The sequence below is a fragment of the Leucoraja erinacea genome, chromosome 22, assembly GCF_028641065.1.
Source record: "Leucoraja erinacea ecotype New England chromosome 22, Leri_hhj_1, whole genome shotgun sequence".
NCBI classification, from domain to species: Eukaryota; Metazoa; Chordata; class Chondrichthyes; order Rajiformes; family Rajidae; genus Leucoraja; species Leucoraja erinaceus.
Genome location: NC_073398.1, coordinates 23559300 through 23586333, shown reverse-complemented (window position 1 = coordinate 23586333; position 27034 = coordinate 23559300). Strand labels below are relative to the sequence as shown.

General features: G+C 43.1%; 3 protein-coding genes across 7 annotated transcripts in view; 1 reads left to right on the top strand and 2 right to left on the bottom strand.

The window, feature by feature from the left end:
• Positions 1-15160, bottom strand: part of pmpcb (peptidase, mitochondrial processing subunit beta) — a 69970-nt gene extending 54810 nt beyond the window's left edge. The window contains exon 1 of the mRNA XM_055653150.1: positions 15156-15160. The gene's annotated coding sequence lies outside the window, so the exon portion shown is untranslated. The remainder of the gene's footprint in view (positions 1-15155) is intronic.
• The window catches only part of armc10 (armadillo repeat containing 10), a 48112-nt gene extending 29239 nt beyond the window's left edge, over positions 1-18873 (bottom strand). For 4 of the 5 annotated variants that reach the window (XM_055653170.1, XM_055653169.1, XM_055653168.1 and 1 more), the window contains exons 1-5: positions 18513-18873; positions 13549-13694; positions 12792-12926; positions 2480-2656; positions 1235-1306 (exon numbers count right to left, since the gene is read on the bottom strand). In XM_055653170.1, the coding sequence (XP_055509145.1) occupies positions 1235-1306; positions 2480-2656; positions 12792-12926; positions 13549-13694; positions 18513-18729 (747 nt within the window). In that variant the 5' untranslated portion in view covers positions 18730-18873. Of the gene's footprint in view, positions 1-4; positions 450-1234; positions 1307-2479; positions 2657-12791; positions 12927-13548; positions 13695-18512 lie in introns of those variants that run through there. The other variant, XM_055653166.1, reaches the window with a different exon arrangement.
• The window catches only part of fbxl13 (F-box and leucine-rich repeat protein 13), a 126103-nt gene continuing 117857 nt past the window's right edge, over positions 18789-27034 (top strand). Inside the window, exons 1-2 of the mRNA XM_055653146.1 lie at positions 18789-18893; positions 20230-20480. Of these exons, the coding sequence (XP_055509121.1) occupies positions 20352-20480 (129 nt within the window). The 5' untranslated portion in view covers positions 18789-18893; positions 20230-20351. The remainder of the gene's footprint in view (positions 18894-20229; positions 20481-27034) is intronic.

Below are 27034 nucleotides of genomic sequence, written 5' to 3'. Positions count from 1 at the left end.
AGCATTAGCATAAAGATATTTAATGAGTATTGGAATGAGTCTCCTTTCAACATTACCAATGCTATATACACAATGCATTTAATTTGATGTTAAATTACTATTATACTTGCATCTTTATTCTCAAGTCGATACATTTACATTATATAGTGAACAAAACAGGATTAGTTTGGGAATAAAAAAATATCAAAGAGCATTTGGTCTTAGACTAAAATTCTGGCCATGTATTGTCTCACTTCAGGATCTTGGTATAACATAAGTGATGCAATTTTCTGAAAAAATTGTGATGAATTCCCAAATATTACAGAATGAAGTGATTCTACTCTATATTCATACGGAACAGAGTCGTGCAACAAGTTCATATTTTCCTTTAGATTTGCAATGAATACAAGCATTCGTATAAGAAATTCTTTGCTTATGGTGTTGTCAAACAAAAGGAACAATGGTGGCACCTGGAACAAAAAAATACAGTTATAAATAAGGCTTATAACAAGGCCTATTACATGGCCTTATAAATCACAATTTTAAATTGGGTTTTGGATTAAACCTAGATTTAACCTGGGGTATACTCATCCAAGTGTACACTGGACATCTCTGAATATCTCCTCCTACAATTATTTTTATTTATATCTCAATGAAATGGTTATTCCTTTGAACAAAGAATAATTACAAAATGGCAATATGTTGCAATCTTTATGTATATTTGAATATTAATATTTTATAGTGCAATCAATGCCTGTAATCATGAGTAAAGTATAAAAATACACTGTCCAATTAAGGTTCACAAACAAATAAGGGGAGTATGGGGGGGGCGGTGTAGAGGAGGTCCCCGGTTCCGACTGCACTCCGCTATCGCGAACCATTTTTGAGACGTACAGACAGACGCATGCATGCAAAAAACCATCAACACTGGAGGTAGTCAGAAATAAATTAGCATAAGACCTGTGCTGTCAACAGTTGTATGAAAATTGTAGCAGTACATGTAAGTCACAGATCGAACAGCCTTTGCACCACACAAGAGAGTTTACACTTCAATGTAATCTGTTGTGTTGGCATCTTAGAATGTGATATGTAGATTTCTGATTACCTTGAACTTCTTGCCAGCAAAATTCAAAAAATTCAAAACTGGGCAGGACAAGTGAATACTGTTCTGAATAAAGTGTTAGATTGGTATCATTGGGTACAAGGGTATTATTAAATATGTGGTAAAAATAAATAGCATCAGTTTATAGCTTACCTGAGCACATAGAAGGTCATGTGTTAACTCTGGATCTGTAGACAAATTTACCAGGATTTTCAATGCCTGAACCTGTTTTTATAAAAAAAGATGGATTAGAGAAACTGTTCCTCTTATCTGCCTTCATTGCGCTAGTATCTTTGTCTATCATTTGGGTGGCACAGGATTCGATCCTGACTGTGGGTGTTTGTCTGTACGGAGTTTGTACGTTCTGCCCGTGACCTGTGTGGGTTTTCACTGAGATCTCCAGTTTCCTCCCACACTCCAAAGACTTACAAGTTTGTGGATTAATTGGCTTGGTATAAATGTAATTTGTCCCTAGTGTGTGTTGGATCATGGTAATGTGCAGGGATCACTGGCCGGTGTGGGCTCAGTGGGCCGAAGGGCCTGTTTCCACACTATCTCACTATCACACTAATAAGTGGGAGGAATATCATAAACTGTATAATTACCTCCTTCATATAGCTTCAAATTATGGGATAAACTTATTTCAAATCTCAGCAGTAAGTGGATAAAAAACTAACATTTAGAAGATAAAGCTCTAAATAAACAAAATAAAATTATATTTCAATCCTTATAATTATATTTTTGAGTATGTATCAACGTAGTGCCAATTCCAGGCCCTCACAATCTTTGCAAGGTTACTTTACTACATGAAGGAAAGCCCTGTCTTATGCCAGTAAGGCAAATTATTTACACTAGAACTCTTATTTCAGATCTGACAAGAACTACAATAGAATGGAACATAGATTAAATAATCTGTCATGTGCAATTCAAATCACCATAATTTCTCAGATAGTGGGGGAGGGGAGGAAGAGAGGAGAAAGAAGAGGAAGGGAGGGAGTGCTGAGGATGAGGGGGAAGGAAGAGGATAGGGGTAGGAAGAGGGATGGCGAAGTAATGGAAGAGGGGAAAAGGGGGGAGGGGAGAGGCAGGATAATGGAGGAGGGGAATATGGGACTGAAGAGGGAGAGTGAGATGCGTTCACATTGATCTTATATTTTAGAAGCTATTGTCATTTTAAACTTTAAAAACATCACAGTAGTGCTCCCACTTGCCGGCCGCACCTGCGCAGTTGGGGGAGGTTTGCCGTGACTCACGTCACAACGGAGACCCGTCAGACGCGCCTGCTCAGTTGGGGGCTATCGGTTAGTGGTGGAATATTGCCTTGGGGAACAGGCCCAATGGGTCCGTACCTGGTCTAGTACATAATAAAATTCAAGCTGTCCAGTCAGCACGTCTTACCTTTACATTTTCAGTTCCTTCTACTAAGAGCTTAAGAAAGTGAGGAATGTAGTTGATCATCAAATGGTGATGAGTACTGACAACACTGATATTAGTTAGCATTCTGAGGCCAGCGACTTGTAACTCAGAGTTTAATGTAGCAGCTTCTTGGATCTTCAAAATTTGAGGGATCCAAATCTGTAATAAACATGTTTTTAATATATTTAAGACTTTCTCTGCTATTTAATTAAACTGAACATAGATCAGTACAAGAGAGAAATAATCTTTTTGTCCCATTATATCTGTGCCGAACATGATGCTAAGACAAACTCTTATCAGTTTTCCATCCTGGGAAAATGTTTCTGATTGTCTACCCTATCCTGGGACCCCAGTAGTTCTGCCCTATCCTGGGACCCCAGTCTGAAGAAGGGTTTCGGCCCGAAGCGTCGCCTATTTCCTTCGCTCTATAGATGCTGCTGCACCCGCTGAGTTCCTCCAGCATTTTTGTGTACCCCCAGTAGTTCTTATTGGTGACATAGTTTACATTCACCTCCTCCAACCTCATCTACTGCATCTGGTGTTCCCGATGTGGGCACCTGTACATTGGCAAGACCAGGTGTAGACATCGTAACCACTTTGTTGTCACCTGCACTCTGTCTGCCAAGGCCTGCTGGATCTCCCGGTTGCTAGCCATTTTACCTTAGTTTCCTGCTTACCTTCCCATTCCCATACTGACCTTTCTGTCCAGGGCCTCCTCCATTGCCAGAATGAGGCCACACGCAAACTGGAGGAACAGCACCTCATATTCCACTTGAGTAACTTGGAATCGGAATGGTATGAGCATTGAATTCTCAAATTTCAGTTTCAATAATCTATTAACAATCTCCCCCCCCTTCACCCCATGTTTTCCCCTTCTCTTTCTGTAACACTAATTTCTCAGCTTCACCCTCCCTGTCACCTCCCACCTATATTCCTTCCTCTGGCCTCACAGTATGCAGGTCTTCTATCCTTGTCTCACATGTTTTGTATCTTCATCTCTGGCCTCTGTCCAACCATCTACTAATCAAAAATCTTCCTTACCTGTATCCGCCTATCAATTGCCAGGCTTTACCCTGCTCCCACTTGTACGAAGAGGGGTAGGTACCAAGCTGAAAAGCACCTATCCATGTTCACCAGAGATGCTGTCTGACCCATTGAGTTACTCTAGCACTTTGTGTCTTTAGTAAACCAGCATATACAGTTCCTTGTGTCCCCATGAAACTATATGACATTTTTGCTATTCTATCTACTTGCATAACCACTTTCAAGGAATTATAGACTTGTACCCCGATCTATCGGTATTCCAATTAAGGCTCTTGCCTTAATTGTATTTTGCCTCTTACATTCGACTGTCCAAAGTCCAACACCTCACACTTACTCAAATTAAACTATCAGATTACTGTCAGACTAAAATAACAGACTACTGACTGACATCTGCTACAAACCCACTGACTCCCATTGTTATCTAGACTCCACTTCTTCCCATCCTGCTTCCTGTAAGGACTTTATCCCCGACTCGCAATTCCCCTGTCTACGCTGCATCTGCACCCAGGATAAGGTGTTTCAAACCAGGGCACAGGAGATGTCCTCATTCTTTAGGGAACAGGGGTTCCCCTCTTCGACTATAGATGAGGCTCTCGCCAGGGTCTCCTCTATATCCCGTAGCTCTGCTCTCACTCCCCATCCCCCCACTCGTAACAAGGACAGAGTCCCACTTGTCCTCACCTTCCACCCGACCAGCCGTCACATACTACAGATAAACCTCCGACATTTTCGCCACCTACAATGGGATCCCTTTTGGCTTTCCGCAGAGACCTCTCCCTCCGTAACTCCTTGGTCAATTTGTTCCTTCCCACCCAAACCACCTCCTCCCAGGAAATGCTACATTTGTCGCTTTACCCCCCCCCCCCCCCTCCTCTTGACTCCATCCAAGGACCCAAGCAGGCTTTCCAGGTGAGCCAGAGGTTCACCTGCACCTCCTCCAACCTCACCTATTGCATCACTGCTCTAGGTGTCAACTGCTCTACATCGGTGAGACAAAGCGCAGGCTTGGCGATCGCTTCACCCAACACCTCCGCAAAGTTCGCATTAACCAACCTGATCATCCAGTGGCTCAACTTCAACTCCCCCTCCCATTCCGAATCCGACCTTTCTGTCCTGGGCCTCCTCCATGGCCAGAGTGAGTCCCACCGCAAATTGGAGGAGCAGCGCCTCATATTTCGCTTGGGTAGTTGTCACCCCAGTGGTATGAACATTGACTTCTCTGATTTCAGGTTGTCCTTGTTTTCTCCCTCCTTCTTCTCCCCAGCTCTCCCACAGCCCACTGTCTCCGCCTCTTTCTTTCTTCTTCCTGCCCCCGCCCCCCACCCCTACATCAGTCTGAAGAAGGGTCTCAACCCGAAACGTCACCTATTCCTTCGTTCCATAGATGCTGCCTCACCTGCTGAGTTTCTCCGGCATTTTTGTCTACCTTTGATTTTTCCAGCATCTGCAGTTCTTTCTTAAAAAATTAATCTGTCCTTTCTCCACACATTTCTACAGTTGATCTATGATTCTAGTATACTTTGACAGCCTTCCTCAGAGTTCACTCCTACAGCAATTTGCAGATGACACATCTTGGTGTCATCTACAAACTTGCTAACCAATCCATCTACATTTACGTCCATCGACACAAAATGCTGGAATAACTCAGCGGGATAGGCAGCATCTCCAGAGAGAAGGAATGGGTGACTTTTGGGTCGAGACCCTTCTTCAGACTTTTCTGACTTCTTCAGACATTTGCGTCCAAGTCATTTATATATATCATAAACAACAGATACCAGCATAGATTCCCGTGGATTTCCACTGGTTATAGTTCTTCCACCACAACCCAGTCTTGTAATAATCCATACGACCTATTTGTCGCATTCATAACTGCTGAAAGTGGACTCATTTGACTCGGAGGCAAATTCTACATGTGGATCCAAATTGTGACAAATGTAGTATTTAAATAAGATTTTTCGTGACACATAAGGTGATTAAGGAAACCTCGGGTAATTCTTAAGAGGGGTTTCTCCTTCTGGTGTTACGAATTTGGGTAACATTCAATTGCAAATAGCAGGCAGCAAAACATAAAGTTAGCCTAAGCTATTATGCCTTGAGAAACAGCTACAAACTGGCACATACTGTATCAAAATCTTCCAACTTGGTAAGTAGGCTGCAAATTAAAATCTCATACTTGGGTCAATAGCACTCTTGGACTTAAATAACCTAACAACCAATGTGGTATAAGCAAGTGACTTCAACATAAAATAAATTACATCTTGAGAATTGAAGACAATGGCATTTGAACTTAATTTCACTATTTCACTGTGATTTACTATCACTTTTGAGATTAAAGATGAAAATGGATGTTGAAGAAATCGCCTTTAAAATTGTTCCGAATCAGCTCAGAGAGCAAAAACAATGATGGTAAGCATATTGGTAATTCACATAAGCACTTTTAAAATTAATGATTTAGCTCGGAGCTGGCTCCACTCAACAACTGTAGTTTATAATCACGTTGCCATGGCTACAAACACAATAACATACAAATGACTTTGTCTAGTTAAGATAAAGTTTTTTTTGATGACCGAAAGTAAACGCAATTTTATCTTGTGCTGCTTGGTTTTAACAAAGTTAAAACAACTTAACAGTAAATGCTTTTTGTTGTATCATTAGAATTTCCACATAACATGCCTGACCTATATCTTTAAAGTGATCAATGCCAAGCAGTTTGTGATCAAACAAATCAACTTTTATGATGGTAGAAAAGTGCTTGTGATGGAAAATCGCAATAAAAAAGGCAACTATCTGGAGTCAGAAAAACTGGAAATCCAGTTAGACCATGGATTACTGACCTTCCTTTGTTGTGTGCTTCCATGTTTCAGTTCCTTTTTAATTAGGCAATCAAGTTGCTAATAGCAACATTCAGCATAATACTTATGCTGTTATCAACAAGAGTAATTACTTGATTTATATTAATACTAAATGTTGGAAATGTTCAACAGGGCCCACAGCCAGATGGACAGAGATACATTTTGTCAGATTTATAAAAGGCCCGAAATTAAACCCAGTTTCAGCTGCCGAGAAGGGGAAGAACTGGAGGTGATGAAAATTATTTTGTTAAGGTGAACATCAACAGGGATACACACAAAGTGCTGCGGCAACTCAGCAGGATAGGCAGCATCCCCTTGAGAAAAGGATTCGGGTGACGTTTCAGGTCGACACCCTTCTCCAGAGATATTGGCTGACCCGCCGAGCTACCGCAGCACCCCGTGTGCATCCCCACCGATGAGGCGCGCGGCCCCCGCCGGTGCTGACAGCCACTGGACAACAAAGATACTAGAGGATTTTTTAAATGTGAATGTCTCATAGCAACACATTTGTGGTTCAGCCGTATATTGCACCAACCCCCACAATTTCAAATAACTCTAAATTGAACTTTATAAACAAGGAAAACACTTTTTATTTCTGTCATTTATGGTAATATTTACATAATTCACATCATTTTGTGCATGACATATACAGGAGGTTGCAGTGTTTTGAAAGTGATGTAAAATTCAACATATTTCAGACAATGATAGCCCCTTGCTTAGCCCAAAGAACAAAATTTCCAACATATCTGAAATTACAGAAAATCTCATATAGGATTAACTAAGAAGGAAAAAAAATGTAGTTATAACACACGGTGATATAGGGGTTCCAGGACTGTATATTGATGGCATTTTGCCACTAGCATGTCAATAATCTTCAATGTAGAACAGCGCCCGACCATTTAAAATATTTTCTTTCTATCCTCTTTTGGACCTAAGACACTAGCAGGGTTGCCAACTCTCAGGCAGAGAGAGAGAGGAAGAGAGAGAAAGGCAGATGGGGCAGAGACTGAGATAGAGAGACAGGGAGGGAGAGAGAGAAGGGGCACAGAGAGAGAGGGGGCAGAGAGAGAAGGGGAGAGACAGGAACCGCACTGGCTGTGGGCCTCTCTCTCCCCATCTCTTCTCCCCTCTCTCTCTCTCTCCTCTCCCTCCTTCACCTAGAATTTCTTAAATCTTAGTCCTCCGGACCGCGACCACTCTCTTCCATCCACGTTGTCTCTGTCTTTCGCTCTTGCACTCTCTCTCTTGTGCGCTCTGTCTCCCGCTCCCCCTCTTGTCTCTCTCTTGCTCTCCCACTCCCTCTCTCTCATCCTGTCGCCTCGGCATTCCCGGAATAATTTGACGTTTTGCGGTGACGGCTGCATCTGCGGTTCCTTCCTGTTGAGAGGTGTGTGGGGGGGTGAGTCCTGGAGAGTCCCCAGCCCGCCGGGAAACGCCCCCCCGGGGAGCAGAGCAGCACTGGAGCCAGCGCCTCTCCCCCCGTGCAGGCTGTAAGCCCTGCCCGACACCTCCGGACAGGGACGCTGCTTCTCCGCACTGGCTGTGGGCCTGCTGTCTTTCTCCAGCCTCCAGTCCTTCACCTACACCAGTCCTCCAATATCACTCTTCCTCTTGCACTTCAATACTCCTCACTCATCTCCTCCTGCCTGCAACAGTTTTTCAAATACCTGCCCTTTTATCATATCCCTCTTCCTCCTACTCTCCTGCCTGCAACTTTTCAAATGCCAGTCTTAAAGAACTGTGACAACTGGCTGGATTAAGACTGGATATGTTGTGCACCAGCCTTATTTGTGTCACATTGTGAGGAACTCCAGTAACTCTCTGCTGAGAAATGAGTTTGCAATAATTTATGCAAGCCAATAATGTTCCCTGCTGACTGTCGTCATTCCTGACTTGGAAATTGATACTTGTACATCAGATGCCTTGAAAATCATACAGTAAAATGCATACCCTTGGTGATCCTGTGAGGTGTTGTCAGTTTCCCTTTTAAAAATAGAATGTCCTGTCCAACTAGGGACTGTGGGTTACTTGATCTTCAGCTGCATATGCCTGAACTTGGATTGCCTTCCTGTATTTGGATTGCCTTCCTACACTGTTCTTCTTCTCTCCAGCTATTTTGTTTGGTTATGTCAAATTTTGTTTAATAATGTTCCTGTGAAACACCTTATGCTAATTTAATTGGGTTACAATGTGGTAAGGGGGCGCTGTCCAGTTGGGTATGGCTGCCCAGCCTGCAGCTGTCTGTCTTTTCACTTCTTTCTTTTATTTTTAGCGTGTTAAAAAGTGTTTTGTTTGGAGGTCTATTCTTTTTTATGTGGGGGATGAGGGGGGAAGGGGGAAACTGCTCTTCCTGGTCCCTACCTGGTCGGAGAGGCGGCTTTTCTCAGGGCAGCATCTTCGACCTGTCCTCGCGGCCTACCAACGGGCCTGGAGCGGCATTTCCTGAGGAGACCGGCCAGAAACACGGCTTCGGCGGCGGCACAGCGCTGGAGCGCTATCGCGGAGCGGGCGATGCCTTGCCTGGGTCGCCGCACTGGTACCGCCGATTGGATCATCATGGAGCTGCGGTCTGTGGAGCGGCCAGCTGCGGGCGGCGACGCGGACCTAAAACATCGCGGAGCCTGGGATCTCTCGCCAAGATCGCCAGTGGGGAGCTCCGTCCAGCTGGTGGCTTCAGAAGCCGCGGTCTCCAGTAAGGAAGCGGCCGTTCCAGGTGTCCCAAGCCGCTGAGAGGGTTCTCCCCACGCCGGAGCACCATCACCCGGCGAAAGGGCCTGAAACATCGGGCCGCCGTAGCGGCGACTGTGGAGGCCTCAATAGGCCCGACTATGGATGGACAAGGGGATGGGGACTGGACTTTGTGCCTTCCCTCACAGTGGGAGCCATTGTGGGGGGATGTTTTTATGTCTATTGTTAAATTCTTTAATGTTGTGTCTTTATTTGTGTGCTGCAATGGCAAGTCAAATTTCACTACACCAATTGGTGTATATGATAATAAATGTCCTTTGTGTCCTTTGTATCTTTTTGTATCCTTTTTGTACAAATTCCATACCAGTTATTCTCCTTTAATAAAATATATGCATAGTACTGATTATATAAATGTCATATTTAATGCAGCTTCATGAATATAGGCAATCTAGATTTGAATTTATTATTCAATTGCTTATGTAGACTTCCTTCTTTTCTTTTTTTTCATACAATCTGTGAATTGTGGTGCCACAATCCTCAAAATTAATTATGGAGGTATATAACCAAACAAGAGAGGTAGAACACTTTTTTAAGCCCCTATACACAGAACAGGTATGCAATATTTTGAAGTCACTCTCAGTTTAACTCCATTAGACATTGGTTCAATCCCCAGTGTGAGCTAATCGCAGAGTTTCAGTTTACAAATTCAGTACATTACTAAGGAGTATGCACGGTTGAATATACTGTTGTTCATAGCTTATATTAAAGGCACAAATGGCACATTTTGAAAAACGACAGCGATTTCTTCCAGTATTTGGCCAACATTCAGCCAACATCATCAAAAGCAGATTGTCTATATTATACGCAAAGTCTCATCTTGTTTGTCTATCAGACAGATATGTCTGTGAGATCAAGGAACTACGCCAAAATGGTACACAATAGTGCAAACATTTTTGCATAATCTCGTGGTCGTTAGTAACAAGTTTCTATACATTTGATGTTATATTTCACAAGTTATTGATATTTAAAGTAAAAAAAAAAGCCAACTTTGAAAATAATAACTGCCGGTGAGAGTGAGACTTTTCTAGCAGCTTCCAGTGATGATGTCACAATGGCATCTCACAGTCATCCAATCACAATAGGATCTCATTTAACAAGCTGCCATGAAGATTCCGAAAACCGAAAATGACATCACAATGGGATCTCGGGCACACACTGCAGTGAACATTCCAAACCGAAAATGACATCACAATGTGATCTCTGCTGCCAATACACAAGTTATGAGAGTTGGTGGAGTGGGGGATGGGAGGAGAAGAAATGTTATTTAAACATTAAATGTTATTAATGGGGAGTGTGAAAGGGGAGAGGTGAGGGAATGGAGTGAATGAGGGTAGGGAAAAGGAAACAGAGGGAGAGGTGACAGAGAGACAATGGGATCAGCAGCTTCAAAGAGAGTAAGGAGAGAGTGGGATTTTTGACCCCCCCCCACCCACGTCGGAAGGATTGATTGGCTCAAGGGAGCACTGACGCCGACCCAAAAGTCAAGTCCATTCATTGGCTCCGGGAAACACCGACTGCCACTCCCCACCCCCCCCACGTGGGAAGGATTAATTGCCTCCAGGGAGCGGCGACGCCAACCCAAAACTCGAGTCCATTCATCGGCTCCAGGAAGCGCCGACTGAAACCCCCGCCACGTGGGAAGGATTGATTGGCTCAAGGGAGCGCAGACGCCGACCCAAAAGTACAGATTGTACAATCATTGGCTCCGGGAAGTGCCGACTGCCCCCCCTCCCCACGTGGGAAGGACTGATTGCGTTGGGGGAACGGGTGAGTGGTGGAAACTGTTTGCTTTGGGGAAACGGGTAAGTGGTGGAATATTGCATTGGGGAAATGGGGCCCAATGGGTCAGGGGGATAGGAAGGGGAGAGGGGTTATGGAGGGTTGCTGAGGGTAAGCAGTGACTGAGGGTAGGGGAAGGAGCGGAAGGGAGAGGTTGAAGGAGGCTGTGGAGGTGAGGGGAGAGAAAAGGGAGGGTAAAGAGGAGGGGAGGGAGTGTTGGGGATTGGGTTACGTTGGGTGATTGACTCCAGGGGGCGCCTGTCTCCGGGGTGAGCGTCGACGTTCGGGGACCAGCCCTCCCGTGTGACGCCCCCCCCTGCGTGTTGGGGGAAGGGGCCCAACGGGTCCCACTTGGTCTAGTAAAATATATAACTAATTTGTAGTACTGGTGCACAACCTTTTATCCGAAAGCCTTGTGACCAGACACTTTTCGTAATTCAGAATTTTTCGGCTTTCGGAATGGAAGATTTTTAGCGTAGATTTTAACGGCTGGCTCAGTGGTAGAGTGCTCGGCTCATATCCGCAAGATCGCGAGTTTGCGCCTAGATCCCGGCAGTTACTCGATCGCGTTTGAGTCTTCAATGTAGTTTATTCTTGCAGAATAGGAGAGAATAGGGAGGGTTAGGCTGGGATCATTCTCTGCGAGATGATCTTAGTGCGGGAGACAAGTGTAGGAGAGGTGTACTGACTGTGTGGGCCGAACTTTGGAAGTGATTGCCCACCATTCTCAAAAGCCGCTGTGTCTCCCTGTCCCTCCAACTCCAGAGGAATCCGCTCCCCGATGGGCCGCTACGGCGACAAGTGGCAGTTCGCCCACAGCCCGAGCTGCGCCACCCCAAGAACAAGACGTACCTTGCACACCATCAGCTTCTGCGTGTTCCTCTGGAGTTGGAGAGTGGCTGGGCTGGAGTTGCTGATCTGGGATCTCCGTGCTTGCAGTGGGCCTGGGGGTCAGTGTCCCGATGAGGGGACGCAGCTCGGGCTGTGGGCGAACTGCCACTTGTCGCCGTAGCGGCCCATCGAGGAGCGGCTTCTGGTGGTCCTGACGTCTCTCAGCTCCTGTCCAGGGGGGTGGCCAGAGACGTCACAGCCCGAGCTGCGCCGCCTCATCCGCAACCCCAAGACCAAGACGTACCTTGCACACCTTCAGCTTCGTGTTCCTCTGGAGTTGGAACGGGGCTGGGCTGCTGCTGGCTGTGGGTCTCTTGGATCTCCGTGCTTGCAGTGGGCCTGGGTGTCGTGTCCCGTTCGTCCTGACGTCTTTGGTGACTGGCACTGACCTGCTGGCATCGCTGACGTAAAGACAGTGCAAAGCCCCCGCGCCGGTGCAATGGGCGGGGAGCTGGAGAGGGGAGGGAAGGGGTCACACACATGGCCGGGAAGCAGAGGGGTGTAGGTGGGGTGAAACTGAAGGGAGCGACAATCTGCTGCTGCCTGCCCGCTGAGTTTAAAAAGTTCCCACGCAAGAATCACGATACATTGTATACCCTCACCTTCTCTTTTATGAATGGGTATTTAGTTCCCCTTTCTTCGAGGACCGACCGGAGGTTCCGCTGTCACCTCTGCGGGCCGCCCTCGGTGAATGTCTTCAAGGACCTTTCTTCAAGGACCGAAAAAATGTCCGCTATTCGGAGCTTTTCGTTATTTGGAACTTCGGATAAAAGGTTGTGCACCTGTACCTTGCAAGCAAATTACTGCCCATTCCCTAAACAAAATGGTTGTACTTCAATTGAAATTTAGTGGCTAGGTGTACACATACAACAACCTCTATTAACCTCAATGATTAGCGGGTTACTAAACAATCAACAAATTGAGAGCTACAACATTGTAAAATAGCTTTTACCAGCGGAAATATAGTAAAGTTCCTTTACCTTCAGTTCTTCTTGATTAGCAACATTAAGGGACAGATTTGTCAGAGCATTCATTGCCTTAACTTTGACAGACGTGACTTCATCTAACAAGCAATTTGCAATGACATTGAGACCACCGAGGTTGCGAATGAGATCCTAAAAACAAAAGATGAGCTCATTTAAGAATTCTTTCTTAGATTTTCAAATACATATCTGAAATTCCTATCACTTCAAAAAAATATTGAGTATTGTATCTGAGCAGATGTAAAAGATCTCCAAAACCAGGTATAGTTAAATTCTGATAACCTTGGGACATGGGTGTGCCATACTGGCAGGTTTTCTAGATGTTTGGATGTTAATCGCTTTAATACCCCAAACACTTAAAAAAAAATTTAAAGATATCACACAGGAGAAAAAATAATTTTCCACTGCAGTTGGTGAGTTTAAAAGCAACGTGGAAAAAAGAACCCAGTGAGTTTGATAATGGGAGCAAGTGAAACAGGTCTCCACTGAATTTAAAGGTATGCAGAAAATTGGGCTTGGTGAATTTAACGGTGGTGTCCAAAACAGGACTGACATGAGACAGATGCTCAGCAATTTCCAAAAAACAGAATGTGAATCGCTGGAGTTTTATGGAGTTTTATCATATAAAGTACCTGATTACAACAATTGTATCATTGTAATAATGTTGCTCTTGAACTTTTTTTCTTAGCAATCAGAACTAATCCCCAAGATTTTTTCACTTCTTTTAATAGATGGCAATTGCAACCAGACTTACCTGATTAACAGTGAATGCAGCACTATTACCAATGGTCACGAGAACATTTTCTCGAATGGAAGTATCAGAGGTCCGCCTAAGAAGGTCCAAAATCACTTGAAGATGCTGCTGTTCCAGACCATCATGAGGATTTACAAGTACATGCCCTAAGAAAGAAAATAAACATTATGGTTTTAGTGTGAAAGATTCAAAAAAGTACCTTGTTATCTTTTAATGCCTGTAAACAATTACTCTTTTTGTATTTATAAAAGGCTTTTGCAAAATATTGATGAGGGTTAAAAAAAAAAGCCAAGGCGGCTGATACCTAACACAAATAGATTTGGAGTAGATGTATTATGAAAGTATTGACCTAAATTACCTATTACTTTGTGTAATCTTCTACATTTAACTGGTAAAATTTCTGATTATTTACCCACCTGGAATAGGAAAATATGAAAGGGCATGTGAATGGATTTGGCAAAGAGTCTGCTCTCTTGCTGTTTAAAAAAAAAAGTGTAATATTGTCCCAAAATGAATTGAAATCTTGTACTACATTAATGGTATATCAGTAGTTCTAGCACTGCATCACGATATTATGGTTTGAATTATGTCCCTGAAAAATAGAGGTAATTATCACAATCCCAGCATATTATAATCAATAATGGTGGAAAAATTGTCGTATGAGTATTTAAGCCACTTCACACCATTTCTACCCATGCAGAAAAATAATGGGACAGAATAAATTACAAACTTGAATTTCAGGAAATAGACGTTCCAAACCCAAACACAGACAAATTCTTACCATTTTACACAAACCAATATCTAAGGAACATTATTGGGAAATAATCTAAGCATGCACAATTGATGATCTGAGTAGTCTGGTCTTTTGCGATATATTTTTGTGTCTACTCTCTCTTTACATTGCATGAGGTGTTAATGGCATTGAAACTTATCTATTGGAATCATAGGTGTCCCGGTTTCTTGGGTTTTAATTATTATCGGGGTTTAAAAATGTAACATTTTGTTGTTTTTATTTTCATACCATTTAATCCATCATGTCTTTTCAGCACCTGATTTAACTTTGAATTTATCTGCATAAATTAACATTTCAGTTTTAATTCTTGCGCTGTTAATTTGATAACTCTTCATTTTGGATGGTAAGGATGGTACATTGTGGCTTCCCCCATTTACGCAGGTGGTGAATGTCAATAAGTTGGAAAACGCTAAAAATGCAAATGCACAACTGCAAGTCCTATCAACAGCAGATTTTGTTTCGATGTCTTATGAAAGGAAAATTTGGCCCAATGTGTTGAAGAGAATAAAGATCTTTGATGAAAGGTCATCAACCTGAGACACTAACTGTTCCTTTCTCTACAAAAGCTGCCTGAGAAATGTGCAACATTTTCCTCATTATTTAAATGCTAAAATAAATTCAATTATTCGCAGAGAAAATTAAAGGTATTTTCAGGCCTTGTACTTGTAAAATATTGCAAGGTCATTTCAGAAATTACCATTTGTCATTCGATTCCAACAGAGTTAGCTGAATACGATGGAAGAAATAGTACATGAATTCCTCTGCATGAGACATTCATGTCTATATAGAGACATAAGCCAAAAATGTATTTGTGCCCCATGTACTAATTTGGATTCAGCTTCTATATTAATCAAGGGATGTTCAGAATCAGCAATAATTACCGCCTTGATAGATTGAATCACATTTTTTTACAGGACTCTTTTCCTCTGTTACAATATCCCAGCATCTGCCGTTCAAGAAATGTAGTAAGTTGTGCAAGGCGTGTTATTTTGCTCTTATACTTCTACCATTGCATTGACTTCACATTTTCCAAACTTTATTTAAGTTGAAACTTGAATGTATTCTATTTGTACAGCTTTTATACATAAATTTGGAGTATTTTCTCACTTGGCATAATCTTTTAAAAAAAGTTAAAAATTAGTTTTCATCAGTGTTAAAAAGTATTTTATTTTTTGAGAAACATCAAAAGCAGTTGACCACGCAAGCCATTGTTTCAAAACATTCCACTTCTCAAAGGTTGTAAAAAAGCATCTAAAGCCATTAGCGTTCTTCCACTGCCATTAGAGGATATTTGTCTACAAATAAACGCAATGAGCAGTCTTTTTCCGCAATGAGCAGTCTTTTTCCGTTACATTCTCAAGCTTTTTGCAGTAGGATTCACTTTAATTTGTTTCTTTCCCACTGACCAACTGTGACTGGCCTTAAGGTTCTGCTTCTGTCTTCATAAAAACACCTAAAACATCCACAGCAATTTCTAACTACTCCTGCACTTCTATATTTATCCTGCTACTCATCTTATCTATTTATAGCTTCTTGATGTTATCAGCAAGTACAGACCAATCTTTAAAATACATGTTCATCAGGGTGTTTGGAACAAGCTGCCACAGGAGGTAGTTGAGGCTGGGAGTATCGCAACATTTAAGAAACAGACAGATACATGGATAGAATAGGTTTGGATGGATATGGACCAAACGCAGGCAGGTGGGACATGTTGGTTGGTGTGGGCAAGTTGGGCCTGTTTCCACACTAAATCACTATGACTCTATAAAATCATGTGATAGGAGAAGAATTAGGCCATTCGGCCCATCAAGTCTACACCATTCAATCATGGCTGATCTATCTCTCCTTCCTAACCCCATTCTCCAGCCTTCTCCCCATAACCTCTACCACATGTACTAATCAAGAATCTAGCTATCTCTACCTTAACTATATCCACTGGCTAGGCCTCCACTGCCTTCTGTGGGTAAGAATTCCACAGATTCACCACCCTGTGATTCACCATGTTGACGATGACCATCTCTCCCATCAGTTCACTTGTCATGAAAATCATAGAAACATAGAAAATAGGTGCAGGAGGAGGCCATTCAGCCCTTTGAGCCAGCAACGCCATACATTGTGATCATGGCTGATCGTCCCCTATCAATAACCAGTGCCTGCCTTCTCCCCATATCCCTTGACTCCGCTAGCCCCTAGAGCTCTATCTAATTCTCTCTTAAATCCATCCAGTGACTTGGCCTCCACTGCCCTCTGTGGCAGGAAATTGCATAAATTCACAACTCTCTGGGTGAAATTTTTTTTTCTCACCTCAGTCTTAAATTACCTCCCCTTTATTCTAAGCCTGTGGCCCCTGGTTCTGGACTCGCCCAACATTGGGAACATGTTTCCTACATCTATCTTGTCCAGTCCTTTTATACTGCTACTGCTACTGCAATACTGCACCATCAGACTAGGAAGATGACGTTATTTTCTCACGTTAGTTTATCCTCTGAATGAACATTAAAATGTCTTATTGTGACAGGAGCTCATGTGCTATTCAAGCTAAATGATATTGTAGACTTCAAACCCTACCTCTTCACCAACTAATCGCAGTACTCTTAAACCCTCTATCCGTCGACTTGTCATTTTGTCGCAATATCATTCTTTTAGAATTGTAGAATGATTACATTAGAAGAGGGTAGACAAAAATTCTGGAGAAACTCAGCGGGTGAGGCAGCATCTATGGAGCGAAGGAAATAGGCGATGTTTCGGGCTGAGACCCATCTTCAGACTGATGTGAGGGTGGAGGGGCGGGAAGAAAAAAGGAAGAGGCGGAGACAGCGGGCTGAGGGAGAGCTGGGAAGGGGAGGAGACAGTGCTTTCTCCCCTCCTTCCCAGCTCTCTCCCTCAGCCCACTATCTCCGCTTCTTCTTTTCTTCTTCCCACCCCCCCCACCATCACATCAGTCTGAAGAAGGGTCTCGACCTGAAACTTCGCCTATTTCCTTCGCTCCATAGATGCTGCCTCACCCGTTGAGTTACTCCAGCACATTTTTTTCTACCTTCGATTTTCCAGCATCTGCAGTTCTTTCTTAAACATTAGAAGAGGGCATTCAGCCCATTGTACCCATTGGATTTCTACCAGAGTAACTCTCTAGTTCCACCCAGTAGCCCATTATTAGACCCATGCATTTTTTTCTCTGCCATATATTTATCATATGTGCAGGCAGTGTATTCCAAATTCCAGATCTCTTCCTATACTCATTTAATTCATAAAAAGGTCAGCTGCCTATATACGGTGTGTTGACTCATATATTAATCGCTCACTGCCATCTTCTCCAAATTCTCCTTCTGTGTTTTCTACTCCCCTTTACCTCTTCCGCTTAATATTCACATAATCCTCTCACATTTGTCGGAACCCTCTGAATAGCAAACGAGGTTTGACCTTATCCTCTGGATTTTCTGGCCTAAATCATCCTGCATCTATTTCTCTCGGCACTTTTATAACAATCTAAATACAAAACTTATTTCTGTGCATTTTGCATTGTGACATCAACCCTACCTGTTTTTTTCTATATGGCATTTCTATATACCGGATACAATTCAAATCTGAATGTCATGTTTTGGTGCTTTAATTCTGGCATCCAGAACAGCCTGTTGCTTTCATTTCCAATCGACCACAAAAACAATTTAGTTTATGCTACTCCTTTTTCTGCTATTTTTAACTCTTCAAATTCATTTGCATGGTTGAAAATGCAAATCTGAAATTAAAAACTCGTATAATTTATATAACCATTAATTGTAAAACTATTATAAAACCCTATTGTAAAACCCCATCTAGTTTAATATTGCCCTTAAGCAAAAGAAAATCTGTTGTCTGACCCATGTGACTCCAGAGCCCCAACAACGTGGTGAACTCTTAACTGCCCTCCGAGTTCCCTAGGGGTCAACCAAGAATAGGCAACATATGCTGCTTTTGCCTCCATACTAACCTGTAAATTATCTAAAATTAATCTGATTGGGAATGTAATTGTCAAATACAACAGATGTAAATGTGGTTGTGGATGATTACATTCAGACCGCCCTTTCTTTAAATGAACTTTAACGGGATGAGATAATGCTTCATCATCCTCCGGAAAGGCTGTTGACAGGAGTAAACGGTCCCTCTCCACTGACCATTCTACAGCTGTATTTACCCTGATGACCGTCCTCAGTTTCTTGACTGTTGACGCCCAAGTCGATCGCTCGTCGGAGTAAATTTTGCGTTTTGGACTGACAGCAACCAACGCCTCGGTCTTCCTGCTGCTGCCGCCACCGCTTTGCCAAGCTGTACAGGGCGTACAGGCCACCAAACCCCGCCAACAGGCCCATTGCAAACCTCAGAGGCCATTTTCCCCTCACCACAGCGCCCATCTACTTCGATCCCTATAACTAGATTGCGATCGAACGCCAAACAAAAACTGGGCAATGCACTCGAGGAGCGAATTTCAAACCATTTCCTCAGTAACAAGAAAAGCTGAGGCATCCCGGCTTCCAGCATGCGTGGAAATCCTGGGCCGACTGAAAGCACACCCGAGGTTTAAGAGTCTTTTAGTCATATACGAAATGGAACAATTGCATTCTTACTTGCAGCAGCACGGCAGCTCTATGAACAAAGTACTGTACTCAATATACAATATAATAAACACACGTAAAAGAATAAGTTCAATACTTCAAAAAGTGCAAAAAAACAATTATTTTTCTGGGCCCTCACACATCAAGCTCTTGCCAAAATTTGAGAACATAACCTATGAGCCTGGATATGCCAATATTATCACAACAAACATCTGTGGAGCAAAATGGACAGATGTCTGATGAAAAGTGTGAAGGGACTAGACCCGAAATGCCGTCTGTCCATTTCCCTCCATTTAATTCCTCCAAAACGTTGTTTTTCCACTGAAAATAGTAAGTCACAGATTTCAAACCAGTATTCCGTTTCTGACCAAACGATATGACCGCCACACAGTATTTGTACATGACGTCCATTTCGATTCATGTTGTTAAAAGAGTCATAGTCATACAGGAGGGACACAGGCCCTTTGGTCCAACTTGCCCTTGCCGACCAAGATGCCCTATCTACACTACTCCCACCCGCCGCATGTGGCCCATATCCTTCTGAACCTTTCCTATCCATGTACCTATCCCAAAAACTTTTAAATGTCATTATAGTACCTGCCTCAAGTATCTCTTCTGGCAAATATAGGCACAAAATGCTGTTGTAACTCAGCAGATGAGGCAGTATCTCTAGCTATTTTCTCCAGAGATGCTGCATGACCCACTGTGTTACCCCATCACTTTGTGTCCATCTTTGGTATAAACCTTCTTATTACCTCCTCCGGCAGCTCGTTCCATAATGTTGTCACTCGGGTTCCTATTACATCGTTTCCCTCTCATCTGAAACCTATGTTCTCTGGTTCTTGATTCACTTACTATGGCTAAAAGACAGTGCATTCACCCTATCTATTCCCCTCATGATTGTATACACCTCTACAAGATCACCCCTCTGCCTCCGGCACTTCAAGGAATAAAGTCCTCGCCTGCCTAGCCTTCTCCCTTCAGCTCAGGGTCTCAAGATTTGGCATCATCCTCGTAAATCTTCCCTGCACTTTTTCCAACTTAACAACAGTGTTTGAGCACTTTCCGTTTACTATTTCAGATTTCAATAATTTACAGTATTTTGGCTTTGGAATTCCTATACATTGAAGATAGACATAAGTGCTGGGAGTAACTCAGCCGGACAGGCAGCATCTCTGGAGGGAAGGAATGGGTGACGTTTCGGGTCAAGACCCTTCTTTTTACATTGCCGTGTTTGTGCGTGCGTAATGTGATTGTGCGTGCAATGAATAATATTCTAATATAATTCATTTCCGAAAGGCAATGGGAGCAATGACCTGGCTCGCCTATGGGCATTGATGCACACTCCCTGGTGACCGGTTGGAAATCCTTCGCAGCGTTGCAGTGGCGGTTGGTCCCCCTGCCTTTCAAAGGGCGTTACCATGGCGATAGCAAACACCAGTGCGTTCCCTGGCGGCTTCCACACGACTGCAGCCATGGCCTTCATGTCGCACGCAGATGCTGAGCTGAAACAGTACATCAAATCTCACTCAATCTCAGAGATCTATGAGGTAATTCAACCGATTTTTGAAAAGAAAAACAATTCTGAACACGGCATTTCACACTTTGTTTTGAAGATATTGTTTCATTTGGAGTGCAGTATAGGAAATAAGGGTCAGCAAATAACCCAAATCACCGCAGAGCATGTAGAACTCGTTGAACGAAACTTTAAAATCATACCGCGGCAGCAACATGTCATTCCGTTATTGTTTAATATATATTTAATTATAACTTAAATTCGTCACAAACATAAAGAAGATTTGCTAGAGCATTTTTCATGTCTTGCATCCCCGTCAGTGCTTAACAAGGGGGTAGGGAAAGCAAAACGATTGCATAAGTAAACTCCAAAAGATAGGAATTAAAGCGCATGTGACTCGATGTTTAATAAGAAACTGCAGATGCTGGAAAAATCGAAAGCAGAAGCAACAATTCCAGCCCAACTCTGCCTGTCCCGCCAGGCCAACTGACAGCCCCGGACCAACAGGACACCGGCCCGGAGCAGTCGAGTTAGCGCTTCTTCTCTGCACTGGCTGAAAGCCTGGGCCGCCTCTGCAACGGGACGGCAAATTTGCAGATGACACAAAGCTGGGTGGCAGTGTGAACTGTGAGGAGGATGCAGGGTGACCTGGACAGGTTGTGTGAGTGGGCAGATACAAGGCAGATGCAGTTTAATGTGGATAAATGTGAGGTTATCCACTGGTAGCAAAAACAGGAAGGCAGATTATTATCTAAACGGTGTCAAGTTGGGAAATGGGGAAGTACAATGGGATCTGGGGGTCCTTGTTCATCAGTCAATGAAAGTAAGCATGCAGGTACAGTAGGCAGTGAAGAAAGTGAATGGCATGTTGGTCTTCATAACATGAGGAGTTGAGTATAGGAGCAAAGAAGTCCTTCTGCCATTGTATAGGGCCCTAGTGAGACCACACCTGGAGTATTGTGTGCAGTTTTCGTCCCCTAATTTGAGGAAGGACATTCTTGCTATTGAGGGAGTGCAGCATAGGTTCACAAGGTCCCGCGATGGCGGGACTGTCATATGCTGAGAGAATGGAGCGGCTGGGCTTGTATACTCTTGAATTTAGAAGGATGAGAGGGTATCTTATTGAAACGTATAAGATTATTAAGGGTTTGGACATGCTAGAGGCAGGAATCATGTTCCCGATGTTGGGGAAGTCCAGAGCCAGGGGCCACAGTTTAAGACCCCGCTTTTGCAGTTGCAGAACCTAGACTGTGGAGTAGCATCCCGCTCCTCATCAGAACTGCCCCCATCATCGACTCCTTTAAGTCACGACTCAAAACCTATTTCTACTCCCTAGCGTTTTTGAGCCCCCCTGAGGGGGTGCTGTAAACAGTTTATGTATTGTTAGGTCTGTCTACCATTGTATGTATCAAATTAGTGCGTGCACTGATGTGAAGCACATTGGTCAACGTGAGTTGTTTTTTAAATGTGATATACAAATACATTTTTTATTATTATTATTATTATTATTATTATTATTATTATTATTATTATTATTATTATTATTATTATTATTAAGAATAAGGGGTAAAACATTTAGAATGGAGACAGAAACACTTTTTCACACAGAGAGTTATGAGTCTGTGGAATTCTCTGCCTCAGCGAGTGGTGGTTGCCGGTTCTCTGGATACTTTCAAGAGAGAGCTTGATAGGGCTGTTAAAGATAGCGGATTCAGGGGATATGGAGAGAAGGCAGGAACGGGGTACTGACTGTGGATGATCAGCCATGATCACATTGAATGGTGGTGCTGGCTAGAAGGGCTGAATGGCCCACTCCTGCACCTATTATCTATTGTCTATTAACGAGCAAGGAAGGCCATTGGAGAGCGAGGAGGGCCGTCGGAAGCTCCTGGCAAGCACCAAAGGTGCCGTCCAAGAGAGGAACCTGCGCCGGGCGCCCTACGGTGGGTGCTGGTGGTTGGACGGGCCTGCAGTGGTTGCTAGAGGAGGTCGGTTGAGGATGTGCTATCAAGATCCGAGGGACCCATCGTTGGGGTCGCCTGGAACAAAGGGGGTCCGCCGAAAAAAAAGAAGGAGTGGGGGAGGCACTGAGATTGAAGAGGGATCCCGCGTGGGGGGAGCACTGTGAACAAAGAGGGACCATTGGGAACTACAGTGAATACTTTGTAACTTTGTCAATGTCCTATACGTGGCAACTCTGCATACTTTATGAATGGTATGCAAAACAATGAATTTCACTGTGACATGTCACATGTTAATAAAGTATTAATCATTTATTGGCCATCTAATCATTTCTGGGAAGAGTTCCATGCTCAACAGGGTAATATTGATTGGGAAATTATCACTGCAGTAAATGGGGGCAGGGTGTGGTAAATGTGATTGCTCACTAAGGTAAACTAAATAGAAGTATCACTTAAGGTCTATGTGACTGACCTCTGGCATATACGCTGGTGACCATCCTTGCCGTACAGCATAACAATACATGATTCTCCAATGGTGGTCCAATGGTTTACATATCTGTAAACAGACTTCCTTTTCTTCTGCAATATTCAGCATGTGCTGGATAGTAGACAGTGGACTGACCTGACATTCATCCTCTCTGTGCTGGTTAGCTTTCCCCAGAAATGGATTTCAGTATTTTACATACTGCCCAACATATGATCGATCAACAAGGCCATTTGAAAATTAGCCAAATCTGCACCATATCTTGAGATGTGATTGGCCTGTTAATGATAAATTATTACCCATTGAAAAGATAATTGGATAGCTTTGCAAGAGAAAACTAATTTCATGATAAATTATGTTGAAATATATTAATTCCAAATAGTGCTCATAGAATTCTATATAATTCAAATAGTAGCATTAATGGAGGCAGTTGATTCCAAACTGAATTGAAAAGCAATTCACCCCATTCACTTCCAATGAACAACATACATATACTCCAAGTTCTCTCTGCCCTTTCAGAATTATGGATGTCGGGCCAGTTCATATTGCTTCTTCTCATTCTTCCTATCATAATGTAACTTTAGACAGTGAAATAAAAGTATGCTTGAACATTAAATTGAATAATATCTAATTGTTCAGAGATTTGCCTATCCAGCGTGCTGGATCTACAGACTTGGACATAAAAATATATTACAGAAAATCAGTCTGAGGAAGGGTCTCGACCTGAAGCGTCACCTATTTCCTTCGCTCCATAGATGCTGCCTCACCCGCTGAGTTTCTCCAGCATTTTTGTCTACCTTGCAGAAAATTAACATCTGTTATCCTTATTTGCTGAGAAATGGTTCTGTTCCTGAGAAGTTGCATCCTTATTATTACCAAGATACAAGTTTTTTGACCACTAGGTGAAACCTTAGTTCTAGAATTTAGCAATACCAAATAAGCAATCAAAGTGCTGTAATGTTTATCTTTTTATGTGTGTGTTAACGATGATAATCACTGTAAGTTATAATCCTTTGTATAAATTTTGATATTGCATAAGTGGGATCTCAGAGGTAATTGCACATTCAACTCCTTAATTATAACTATTCCACATTGGTGGACCACACAGGACCAGATAACAGTACCATGGTTTATGTAATTCTTTCTCTAATACTCTCTCACCTCCTCTTTTAAAAATCAATTGATTTGTTCATTTTTGATTTACCTGTCCTAGAATATCTGCTACATTGAATTCTGTTTAAATGATCCTGTAAAAGTCTGTGCAATGTTTTTATTACGTCAAAGTGCCGTATAAATGCAAGTTGAAGAGTCTAAAATAAACTTACAAATAAAGCTATCATGGTATTCTAAGTATTGAAACAGTTTTGGTGTAATAGGCGAGTTCTGTATTCTGACTGCGCATGCCCAGGTCATAGGTCACGCGCTATAAACATTTTCGGTAGCTGTGGTGCTGTGTGGTGTGAAGGCCTGCGTTTCGTCCGTGGTCAGGGTTGGGCCCATGTCTCCGGCTGCTGGGCCATCCGCATCCCCTCCTGGGGGGGAGGCGCTCGGCTCTGCTCCAGCTCCCGGGGAGACTGTTCCCCAGAGGGCCGGGGACCGTCGACTGCGCCTCTCGCCTTGTCCAGTGGCTGTCGGTTGGCCTCCTCGGTGCTGGCGGGAGCCAAGCGGCGATCATCGGCGGGGATGCACACAGGGTGCTGCGGTGGCTCGGCGGGTCAGGCAACATCTCTGGAGAGGGGTCTTTACCCAAAACGTCACCCATTTCTTTTCTCCAGGGATGCTGCCTGTCTCACTGAGTTGTTGCAGCGTTTGTGTGTATGTTTGTTGATGGCTGATGCTCGGTTTTTGCCGGCAGCAGGGGGGTTGGCTGGCGGCCATTGGGAGGGGCAGGGTGTGCGGCAGTGTTCGTTTCTTAAAAGCAGATAGCAACAAAAACTATTAAAGGTATAACCATGGCAATCTTTAATTGATTCGTCAGACGGGAGTGGCGATCTACAATGAGCACAATCGTTGCTCAGTGCTTCTCTGGCTCTCACTCACAGAACAAAGGACAGTTAGCACAATTATACATTTTTCTTATCAGTGAAACACTCCTACCAAGTCTGAATAATGCATGACTGCAAGATTCTGCAACCTTTCAGAATATAAGAAAAGCTGGGTCCAAATCAAGCTCATTCAATAACTAGTTATTATTTATCTCTGGAGCATCAGCTATTTTTTCAATATTGGCTTCTTTATGGCCTTGAAAAGAAGCACTGCAGGCTGCCATTTTAATGTCTTTATTGAAAAGACAACCTGTCCTCCATATTGTGTTCCATATAATTTACAATGTAATTCAGACTTGGCACCGAGCCATTCTTTTGTTCTGCTAGTCCATGCTTTTGTAGAAGAACAACTCAATTTTAGATTTGACTATTAGCTCTTTCATTCCCTCCTTTTTTATCAAACATGATAACATTCACAGTCCTCGGTAGGTACATACAATGGTCGCAAGTATTAGAGCAATGATTAGCAGAATGATACAGCCATAATGTATCACACTAGCCCAAAGTACACCAAACCAAAGGTATGGTTATCAGTTCAATAGTACCCCAAGATCCATCAAACCAATGGCATTGCAACCAGTTCTCACTCTCTTCATTGACAACCATCCTGATGAAGCTTGTTTAGGGTCAATGGATCAGGTGCCACCTGTAGGCAGTGTAATCTTTTCAGCCGATATTGGGGTTCTGCCATAAAGTTCGCACCTGTCCAAGGGTGTTGCCAGTCTCTTCGTAGATCATTGCACAGGTCAGGTGCTCCCCCCCCTCTCATCCTGTGGTGGGGTTCATCACCTTGATCTAGACGCCATCGTATCGGGTTTGGACAGCTTCTCCTTGTAGGTTTGGATGGCCAAATGGGTGACTTCATGGGTGATTTCAATCTACATATAGATTGGGTGAATCAAATTGGCAGGGGTGCTGAGGAAGAGGATTTCTTGGAATGTATGCGGGATAGTTTTCTAAACCAGCATGTAGAGGAACCAACGAGAGAGCAGGCTATTCTAGACTGGGTATTGAGTAATGAGGAAGGGTTAGTTAGCAGTCTTGTTGTGCATGGCCTCTTGGGCAAGAGTGACCAGAATATGGTTGACTTCTTCATTAAGATGGAGTGTGACATAGTTAATTCAGAAACAAAGGTTCTGAACTTAAAGAAAGGTAACTTTGAGGATATGAGACGTGAATTGGCCAAGATAGACTGGCAATTGATTCTTAAAGGGTTGATGGTGGATATGCAATGGAAGGCATTTAAAGACAGCATGGATGAACTACAACAATTGTTCATCCTAGTTTGGCAAAATAATAAGTCAGGGAAGGTAGTGCATTCGTGGATAACAAGGGAAATCAGGGAAAGTATCAAAACAAAAGATGAGCATACAAATTAGCCAGTAAAAGCAGCCTGACAAGAGGACTGGGAGAAATTCAGAGTCCAGCAGAGGAGGACAAATAGCTTAATTAGGAAAGGGAAAATAGATTATGAAAGAAAACTGGCAGGGAACATAAAAACTGACTGAAAATGCTTTTATAGATATGTGAAGAGAAAAAGATTAGTTAAAACAAATGTAGTTCCCTTGCAGTCAGAAACAGGTGAATTGATCATGGGGAACAAGGACATGGCAGACCAATTGAATAACTACTTTGGTTCTGTCTTCACTAAGGAAGACATAAATAATCTGCCAGAAATAGCAGGGGACCAGGGGTCAAATGAGATGGAGGAACTGAGTGAAATCCAGGTTAGTCGGTAAATGGTGTTAGGTAAATTGAATGGATTAAAGGCTGATTAATCCCCATGGCCAGATAGGCTGCATCCCAGAGTGCTTAAGGAAGTAGCCCCAGAAATAGTGGATGCATTAGTGATAATTTTTCAAAACTCTTTAGATTCTGGAATAGTTCCTGAGGATTGGAGGGTAGCTAATGTAACCCCACTTTTTAAAAAGGGAGGGAGAGAGAAAATGGGGAATTACAGACCAGTTAATCTAACATCGGTAGTGGGGAAAATTAGCATTTGCATGATATTAGCATGATACATAAAATTAGCATTTTCCCCACTACCGATGTTGGACTCAGTTATTAAAGATGGGAAGCAGCACATTTGGAAAGTGGT